This window comes from Dipodomys spectabilis, unplaced genomic scaffold (assembly GCF_019054845.1).
Source record: "Dipodomys spectabilis isolate Male_0828 unplaced genomic scaffold, ASM1905484v1 ptg000197l, whole genome shotgun sequence".
NCBI classification, from domain to species: Eukaryota; Metazoa; Chordata; class Mammalia; order Rodentia; family Heteromyidae; genus Dipodomys; species Dipodomys spectabilis.
The window spans coordinates 15330339-15340141 of record NW_024870874.1 but is presented as its reverse complement, the minus strand read 5'-3'; the positions used below and the strand labels follow the sequence as shown (position 1 = coordinate 15340141).

Genomic DNA, 9803 nt, shown 5'->3' with positions numbered 1-9803 from the left:
CAGAAAGCAATCAGTGGCCTAGCGCTCCTCCCCCCCCAATACTTGTAGGGTCTTCAAGACTAGGGCCACTGCTTCTCAGGTGGAGCCCGCTCACTCTGCCAGGTCACTGGGGCCTGTCGGGGCTGGAGGTGGGTGTCACATCGCATGCCCTCCCTAGAGCTTGCTTGTTCACAGCTGCCTTGCTAGAAGAGTGTTTGGCACCTATGGAGCCTCTGGATTTTCGAGAGAGGAAGAAAGCTAGAGAGAAGGGGTGGGTGAAGAGAGAGAGAGGCTAGCTCTGGTCTGAGAATTCAAGCCATTCCTCTCTGCTGAGGATGAGGACCAAGGGTTGCAGTCCCATTTCAGTCCCTGAGAGGCAAGAGTTGGGATGTTCTGGGGCCTGGAGGTACAGAAGAGCGCTCTCCCTCCTGGGGAGAACATACTACATCCTGACCCCCACCTCCTGCGTCTCTGAGATTGGAAGCTTCTGGGGGGCATTTCTGTTCTGGGAAAGCAAGAGGGTGGCAGCCGGGACTCACAAAGCTTCTCCTCCCTCCAGGGCTATCTGCTCAAAAGGTTCTGAAGAAGTGAGACCCTGCCCACCTTGAGGCCACGTGGGGCCATGGCGGGGCGGGGCTGCCTGGGGCTGGGGCTGTTCTGCTGGGTGGTGCTTGCTGTTCCTGTGGGCCCCCAGCCTGCCTCCTCCGTCCCGGGCGCCCTTCCCACCACACTCACCCCGCCACCTCAGAGCGAGTCCTCTATGCTGTCTCTCAACCTGGGACTAAACTTCAAATTTCATCTTCGGGGACCTGCTGCTGTGTGGGGGAATCCTGTCACCGAGACCCAACCTCTCTCGCCTGGTCCAGGCCAGGAGTCAGGGGAAGAGGTGGCCAGTGGACTGAGGACTGACCCCTTTTGGGAACTGCTGGTAGGCTCCCTGGGGAACTCTCCCTCCGAGTGGGGCTCTGCTGAAGGCAGCTCTACGCCCTGGGCCTCCTCTTTGCCTCCGGAGTCCACATCGCCACTCTCTGGTCCCGCTGACTCCTATCATCCCAGGACGGGCACTGTGACCTGGGCCACTGCTCTGACAGCCACGGCACCTCCATCCACTGTTCCCAGACCCCAGCAGAGTGAGCTGGAGCTGAAGTTTGATGTGGCGCTGAGAGCAGGTGCAGCCCCCACACTCGGGCATCGAACACTGCCCCTGCTCCCCAGCCTGCGGGCCAGCCTGGCAGAGATTGCTGGGCGCCTGGGACCCTTTGGTGAGTACCTACCACAGCTGAACAGAACCACTTCTGGGCTCCAGTTGTTAAGAACCCACCGCCCTCTGGCAGGTAGGAGGCAGCTTTAGCCTGGTCTCCTTTTTGCAGGGTTCTTTGGTACTACTCTGCCCCCAGTCCGGAATTTCTCAGGCTTTAGCCTCCCAGGAACAACGACACTCCCAACCTCAGATTCCAGAATGTCAGATTCTCCAGGTGAGCATTCTTTTTTTATTACAACAAACACTTGTGGAGCATCCCCAGGCCAGGCGCTGTGCTAGTGGCCTGACCACTCTCTTCTTGGCCCAAGGGAACACTCTGCTTCTCCCAGGCCCTAGAAAAGGGGTACTGTGTTATAGGGGAGACTTCTTTTTGCTGTATTGACTCTGGGTTGGTGCTGGTAGCTTAGCACAAGAAATATATGAGCTACAATTCCTGGGACTCTTGACTTCCTTTAGGCAAGCTCTGGAAGACAAGTTTTTCTCCAAAGTTCTGTGGCCTCCTGGGAGGGTGGCTCTTGAGCCCCATGTATTCCTGTTATAGGGTTCTTTGGCACAACTCTATCCCCACTCCCACCTCTCCTGGAAAGGAAGTTCTCAAGCCCAGGCCACCTGGACTCAGCCACTTTGTTAAGCTCTACTTCAGAGACAACACCCATGCAACATGGTAAGTAAAGAGCATTTGAACTTGACATTCATTGAGTGCTCACTGCACATGAATTCCTGGGATCTTGTAGTTCGTTGTCCTCACAACTGCAATCACCATTCTTTTCATCATCATGATGGGGAAATATACATATTGATGGTCTAATAAGTGTTGTCAGGGAAAGTCCCACACAAGTAAGTCATGATCCTCTATCCTAGATAGAGTAGAAAGGGGACAGAGGGATCAGGGCCAAATTATACAGGACTCCATGATTTCCATAGCTTCTCTACTCACCTCATCCTCTACCTTAGATGGCCTGGCCTGCCTTTTTTGCTCCCACCCATCTCAACCTTGGGGCCCTTTCCTCTTCCATCTGATTGGACATGACATGCAGTCAGATATGGGCAGAGCTGAGTGCCTTATTGAGCATTGAAGAGGAGACCGTGAGCAGAAATGTCACTTTCATTCAAGGGACCCTTTTAGAACATGCAGGCAGACAAGAGAGTAGTACAGAGCAAAGACTACAGGCCAGGGCAGCAGGAAACTTGGTTGTGAGTCCCTTTGTTTGTTTCTGAACTGGGTGACCTTAGGCAGGTGTTTAATCTTCCTGAGCTGGAGTGCTCTTGTGTAACTAGGGTTTAGTGACAGTACTGAATTTGCCTAGGAACTGTAAACCTTCCAGAAAATGTAAACTTTTGACACGGTGCTGGGCACAAAGTAGTTCATTAAATAATACCTATTACCCCTGCTTCTCTTCCCTCACTGTATCCCAATATCCCGCTGCATCCAACCTTGCAGACACCCTAGCTCCAGGCAATGGTGACAACACAACCCACTGAGTAGAGGGTGCAGATGCCATGAGGAGGGATTTCCTGGCCTAGCTTTGCTCTGCTAAGGGTTTGTTGTAACTATGTAAGCCTCAGTGATGTCATACGAGGCTGAGCCATGGATGTCTCTGGCCCTCTGACTTCTTCCAGTCTCAGAGTAGACATCTCTTCTGCCTTTCTGGCTTCCTCAAGCCACCATCATGGTACTCCCTTGGTGGTAGGTGAGGAGCCAGCCCTCCCCCCTCCCCCCTACTGTTCAACCAGTGTGCAGCAGAGGCAGGATCTGCTGTAAGCAAGCAGGGAGGAGTCTGTGCCTCTGGGGATGGATGCTGGCAGGCAGTCTGTCGGCCTGGGTGACAGTGCTGGCCAGGCAGGTTTAATGAGTCTGGACACTATCAGAGGCTGCCCAGCCCTGCCCTTACCCCACTCTTCACTGGTGGCTGCAGGAGCCCTGCTTCTTTCTGATAAATCCAGGAGGACTGCAGGTCTCCCAGGGAGAGAGCCAACCCTTCCTTGCTCACACTAGGAGTGTGTGTATGTGTGTGTGTTGGTAGAAGTAGTGTCATGCAGTTAGGGACTAAAGACAGTCTCTTTGAGTCTCCTCTAGGAGTTTTCTAAGCTAGGTGTTATTCACCTTGGATTCTAAGCTAGGTGTTATTCACACCTTGGATTCCTTGAGCAGGGTCCCTTTCTCCAGGGTAGAGGTTGTATTCAGCCTAGCCATACCCCAGCAGTTATAGCAGGCTGGAACATATCAAGACACTTTAGGCTGGTTGATAAGCACTTAGTACCCTCAGTGCCCTGCAGTGACCCCACTCCCACCCCTTGACAAAGCTGGCAGGCAGGACTCTGTTCTGTTCTCATTAGCCAGCACCTAGGACATTCAGTTGTTAAATATTTTGGGTGTCACTGCTGCAAAGAATATCAGTTCTCCACAGTCTTGGAAGTGGGGGTTGGGAGAGGGGTGGCGTCAGGCCACTAACCAGGCTACAGCTTCCAGAACCTAGAGTGGAGATTCAATTCCAGAGCTCTTTGATCTGGGCAGCTGGTGGATAATCAGGTCTGGCTTTTCCATGAACCAGCTGGTCCCTCCCCCTGCCCCTCCCCAGCCAGCTCCTGCCTTACCGATTACTCAAATTGACATCCCATCTCCTCTAGCATCCTAGAGGTCAAGAGGGGCCACAGGCCAGAGTGGGACTTCTCTGGAGGAGTGGCTTGTCTAGGAGAGGGATCCTGGGAAGGCAGGATGAGAATATCACTATCTTCTGAGCAAAACACACAGCTCTTCTGGGGAAGGAAGCTGTAAATGGGGAAAGCAGGGATCATATCAAAGAGATTCTTTGAAGGCAGAAGTTAGGCTTTCTCTCATCTGTTTCTACCCATACCTGGCCCGTGTGTGTGTGTGTGTGTGTGTGTGTGTGTGTGTGTGTGTGTGTTGATCTGGGTATTTAGGACCCTTGGAAGAAGTTCTAATTCCAAACTCCTCTGACACTTGAGCTGCCCTAGTACTTAGCCTATTTTCTGGTTTTATTCCCCTTCTGGATTCTTATGAATGTTGCAATTTGTTGTAGTTGTCATAGCACTTGGGAATGGAGATGACAGATAGGTTTCTTGGGGCCCACAGGTGAGCAGTGATGTTGGAAGAGGGTATACTGAAGCTGACCTCACAGAGCTGTACTCATCTATGTAGAGAGCAAGGAGGGTGGGGAGTTGTGAAGTAGCGATCTGGGCCAGGCTGTGAGCCTCTATGTCTCTGCAGAGCTCACAAAGGTCAAAGCATTTTGCAGAAGCAGTGGGTTAGACCAGGGCATCAGTGGGACACAGAGGATGAGAAGTGGCAGAGTGGATGTATGTGATCCTACCCATGCCAGACTGCTGCCCTCCCTGATCACCACCCAGTTTCCAGCTGAATGGTTTCTCATTTAACTGATGGCTGCTGTCAGTGCTCAGGGGTGGTTAGGCCATCAACGTGGTGGTCTTCAAACAGAGTTTATAACCCAGTCAATATGTGGATGTTCACTCATTTGACAGATGGTTGTCTTTCTAGACATGTTTAGGATGTGCCAAAGACTTTTAATCTATACTACAGCCTTCAGTTAGTTAAATCAAGGAGTAGTTTGAGGCTGGAAGTGGTCACACACAAACACAAGCTCATGATTAATCCATGATAAACATTAGCCAAAAATAATGATGCCAGTCACAATCATATACTGAATGATTTTTTTCTCCATACCAGGCACTGTAGAGTTTCACACACATCATCTCATTTATCCTCATAACTGTCTTTTGCAGCAGGCATTCTTACACAGTTTGGATTTGAGGAATGAGAAGGAATGGGAAGCAGGGTGCATGCTGCCATTTGCAGTTGGCAGAGAGCTGTATATATTTAATTTTCTGGCTGTTCCAATTCCATCTTCTTCTCCTCCCCCCGCCCCAGCCCAGAGTTGACTTATGCCCCCCATTTCATTACCTTGTTCTCAGAGCTGCTGTATTTTGTCTGTTCCTAAGTGTGAGCTGGTGCTTTCTGGGAGGGGGGAAGAGTTGCTCCGGTGCCTTTTAGTACTGCCCATCTGGAGGATGGCCAGGCAGTTGGGACAAGAGTATGAGAATTCATTCCACATCTGTCTTCTGTCCTTTTCTCCACTCCCACAAGGCTGAACCTGCCCTTCACCACCACCCTTTCTTCCTCCATCTTGGCTGCAGCTGCAGTTCTGATGAGCCTGAGAGATGGGAGTAGGGAGAAAGTAGTTTCCAGCATCTTCTCTTCTGCCTGACTCTGGGGAGAATCCCCAAGTCTAACTCCAAGCTGTTCCTCTCTTGTTCCGTGAGATCAAAATCACCCACCCAGCTTAGTTGAGTCCCCCTTTCCCCAAGGGATGTAGAGAGATGTTGGAGCACAGAATGGAGCAAGGGCCTGAGTTAGCAAACCCCAGCACACCCGAGAGTTTCAGCCTACTGTGATTCCTTAATTGTTCCTTTCCAAGAGTTCAAAGACACTCTCTGGGACTCACAGGAGTCCGAGTCCATGTCAATGTCACTTTCTGTAAAATGGGGAGAGAACCCAAGAGGCATGTATAACAAGAGCCTTCGAGCAATGGCTGTGTGGATGAGTCAGCATGGAGTCCACAACCACACACTGGCTGAAAATGGAGGTGTAGCTGATAGAAATGGCAATGAGCAAGAAGGAATGGTGTTCTAGAGTCCTGGAGACAGGAGGTCTTACCTCTCTCCTCCGGCTCTGTGGGTGTATATGCATGTTACTTGAGACAGGAACAAATTGGGGAGCTGTTAAAAAAAAAGGGCAGGAGAAGCATCTCCTAGTGCCAAGGTGGAAAGTTAGGCACCAGGAAGGTAAATTAAGCAGACTAGTATTAAGAGGAGGATTTGGAAAGATGTTCAGATTGGTGCTCAGATCTGGATTCTGGTTACACATTGCCCATTTGTGGCCTTGTACAGGTCTCTTTGCCTCTGCAGGGCCTCAGAATCTTCATTTACTCAATGGCTATCTGCTCAGTGCCAACTGGGTGCCACAAATCATTTAGTCATAGAGATTGAGATGTGAGCAAAGAAAACAAAAATCCTGTTCTCATAAAATTCTCTTTCTGGTGTAAGGACTGGACTGGAAGGAGCCACCCATTTTTTTTTTTTTAATTCCAATTGTACAGTTCTGGACTTCTGAAGAAAACTCCTTTTCAGTAGAAACACAAAGAGAGGGAGGGAAATGAGCAAAGGATGGGTATACAGGCAAGAACTGAAGCTTCAGCCTGAGAGGTTGGAATGGGGCAGGGGAAAGTGAAATGCCAACATGTCTGCGAGTCTCCTGTGTAGGACAAATAGGTTCCGAATGCCTTCTAGATGTTCTGATGGACACTCGGTCATTCGATCATTCTTTCAGACTACTGGGGGCTTGGGGGGGGGGGAGGGGGGGAGACAGGGCTGTGCAATCGATTCAGCCAAATGTTGTTTTCCCCACAGACCCCACTATCTCCACCCCTGACTCAGATGACCCCTCTCCTGCCAGCCTGGGAAACCCTTCAGAGCAGCCCAAGTGTGAGCCAGAGCCCTGTGGACACGGAGAGATGCCCGGCCTCGAGGAGCAGTCTCCAGCCTCACCAGTGCCACTCTTCTTTTTAACCCTGGAGGCCGACTGGGCAGAGGCCAGGGCACGATGGGGGCTGGCCTGGGAGGCCCACGTGTACGGGGCAGGTGCGCTCTTCGGTCTAGTGGCCCTGCTGGCGCTGCTGGCTTTAGCCCTCTTGCCTTGGCGCTGCCCGCCTGGCGCCCCCTGCCTGGCGCTGCTGGACCTGCTGCTGCTCTCGGCTGGGACCACGCGGGCCTTCCCGCTCTTCTACGACGCGTACGGGCACCGCGATCGGCTGCCGGTGCTCGCCTGGCTGCTGCTGCAGGACCTTCCACTGCCCTGCCTGGCTGCTGGCTTGGGGCTGGCTTGCCTGCTGCTGGCCCGGCCGCGCCCGCCCCGGTGCCCCGCCGGGTTGGCGGCGCTGCTGCTCCTGGGGCTGGGGCTGGCGGCCGCGGCCGCTCTGGGGAGCGCTGCTCACCACCCACTGCGGCCCCTGAGGCTCGCCTCGCGCGGGCTGCATGCCTTCCTCGCCGCCCTGCTTTCTGGGCTCCTGCTGGCGCTCTCTTGTTGGGGAGGGCGGCGGCGGCGGGCTGGAGCGCCCCTGGGAGGATCCGGGTTCAAGGGCGCTACCCCTGTCCCGCAGGCGCGCAGCCCTTTCGCCCCTCGGGAGTCCTGGCGGCGCGCGGCGCGCACGGCCCCGGTGGCTGGCACCTTCGGGCTGCTGAGCGGAGCCCTGCAGGGCTACGAGGTGCTGCATGCCCTGGGCTATGGAGGCCAACCCGGCCTGGAGGGGCCCTGGCCCTGGTGGGCCTTCCAGCTAGGTCTGCGCCTGGGCGAGGTGGGGGTCGCGCTCCCGTTGGCACTGCTGGGTCTCTACCCCGCGCTCTGCAGTCCCCGCGTGCCGCCGCGCTGCTGGGCCAAGCTTTTCCGCTTGTCCCCGGGCCATGCAGCGCCGCTGCTGCCGGGAGGCTGGGTCGCCGGGCCTCGGGACAAGGAGCCGCTGGGGAGCGCCATCGCACGTGGCGACGCGGAGCTGCTGCAGCTGTGCGCCCTGGCAGGGCCAGGGCCTGACCTCCTGCTGCAGGGCGGCGGCTGCCGAGGCTGCGAAGGCACCGCGGCCAATCCCGCCCCGTCCTCGGCCTCGTCCCCCTGCAGCGATTGCACGGTGGACTTCCGCCCGCCTTCTCCCATCAATCTGCGGCGCAGCATCGAGGAGGCCCTGTGCAGCGAGTCGCTGCTGGCGCCCGGCCTTTTCCAGGGTCCTGCCTTCGGCGAAGCCCTGCCTGGGCTCGGTCTCTACCCCACCACCTCGCTGGGGACCCAGACAGGGATTAGGCCCAGTGGTAGGTCGGAGGAGGCCCCCGGATCTCCAGCGCCCCCGGAGCTTCCTTCTCCTGGGGCCTGGCCGGCAGGCAGCAGCCCCTCATCGGGCTCGCTTTGCGGACTTTCAAGGGACAGTTCGTCTATGTTGCTCTGCTCCAGCCCAGACAGACCCCCGCGCTGTCCACTTGTCTGCATCCTCAGTCCTCCGCGACCCTCCGGAAGCAGCCCCAGCCTCCCGGCCTCGGGATCCTACCAGGCTCTGTCCCCACCTTCCAGCGACTCCCCGGAGCCTGCTGCGGAGTTGCAGGCTGAGGAGGCTTTGCTGCAGGAGCAATTCCTGGATGCCTGCCGACAGATTGACGAGCTGAGCATGGGCAGCGACACTATAGACCTGTGAAGAGGTGGCCAACTTGCCGCCTGCCATTCACCCCTTTCTGGCGCCTGCTCTGCCCAAGACCTGCACACTGTAACCCTTGCCCAATTCTGTCTGGCTCAGATACCTCTCCCCACTTCCTTCCCCATCCAGGGGCCACACTGGGTGAGTGAGTGGGTCAGCAGCCAGGTTCTGTGGATTGGGAATCAGTGCCACCTTCTCTGGAGCCCTGACACTGGTGCCCTCAGCTGCAATTTCAGGCTGGCAGGGGGGGGGGTTGTCCCACTTTCCTTGGCCTTCACCAGCAATAAAGCTCCACGGTGCTGCACTTCTGACCACCACTCCCTATTCTGGTGCTGAGTGAGAGGGCTCTCTTCAGAACACCCCAGGCCCTGCCTCAGCCCCATACCCACCTCTGCCATGCCCAGGAAATCCCAGCCTCCACGTGCAGAGATTCCCTGACCTCCATGGATCCTTTCCCCACAGAAGGGTCTATGACTCATTCAAAGAGACCTTACAACATTTGGGTGGGAGGTGAACGCTTTCAGAGTTAATTTATCAATAAAGTATTTTTCAGAGGAGAATGTGCTGGCCTTCCTGGGAAAGCTGAACTGGGATCACCACCGCAGTGGGTGCATCAGAAGTGGGAATGGGGTGGGTTTACCTCAGACCCCAAGGACCTTCACATAAGACCAGGGAGTCTTGTGTGCCCTGTGGCTGGGATGAGGGAGGTTTCTGAAAAGGGTCTGGGAAGACCTATCTGACTCCCCAGAAATGGCTTTTCATAGGGGTGGAACACAGTCCTGAGAGGTGTGGCAGAATTCCTTAGTCCTTGGGAGCATTCCTAGGAGCCTGGTGGCAGATCCTGGAAAACAGCTGGCTAGAAACTGGCTAGAAAAGCTGGGCGCTGGTGGCTCACGCCTGTAATCCTAGCTACTCAGGAGGCTGAGATCTGAGGATCGCAGTTCAAAGCCAGCCCGGGCAGGAGAGACCGTGAGACTCCTATGTCCAATAAACCACCAGAAAACCGGAAGTGGCGCTGTAGCTCAAGTGGTAGAGCGCTCGCCTTGAGCTGAAGAGCTGAGGGACAGCGCCCAGGCCCAGAGTTCAAGCCCCATGACTGACAAAAAAAAAAAAAAAAGAAACTGGCTAGAAATGTGTATACACCAGTGAAAGTGCCAGATTGCCATGAGCTGGACTTTCTAGCAGCATCTCTGTCACATCCCTATAGTTTGGGATCCACAAAAAGGAAACCTATCTTCAACCATCAATAGGGTCTTTTCAAGATTAGACTCAAAACCACCACCACAGCCCCC

The 9803-nt window shown here is 54.8% G+C and overlaps 1 protein-coding gene across 3 annotated transcripts; it reads left to right on the top strand.

The window, feature by feature from the left end:
* The first annotated feature begins 601 nt into the window (after positions 1 to 601).
* Positions 602 to 9056, top strand: Prrt4 (proline rich transmembrane protein 4). 3 transcript variants are annotated; one of them, XM_042696030.1, is made up of 5 exons: positions 602 to 1241; positions 1350 to 1454; positions 1782 to 1866; positions 6645 to 6912; positions 7947 to 8207. In XM_042696030.1, exons 1-5 carry the CDS (start codon positions 602 to 604, stop codon positions 8124 to 8126), a joined length of 1278 nt encoding a protein of 425 aa, XP_042551964.1. In that variant the 3' UTR covers positions 8127 to 8207. The 3 variants fall into 3 exon arrangements, with proteins under 3 accessions (XP_042551964.1, XP_042551962.1, XP_042551963.1); XM_042696028.1 differs by having other exon boundaries at positions 6645 to 9056; XM_042696029.1 differs by having other exon boundaries at positions 1782 to 1904; positions 6686 to 9056.
* The last annotated feature ends 747 nt before the right edge of the window (positions 9057 to 9803 follow it).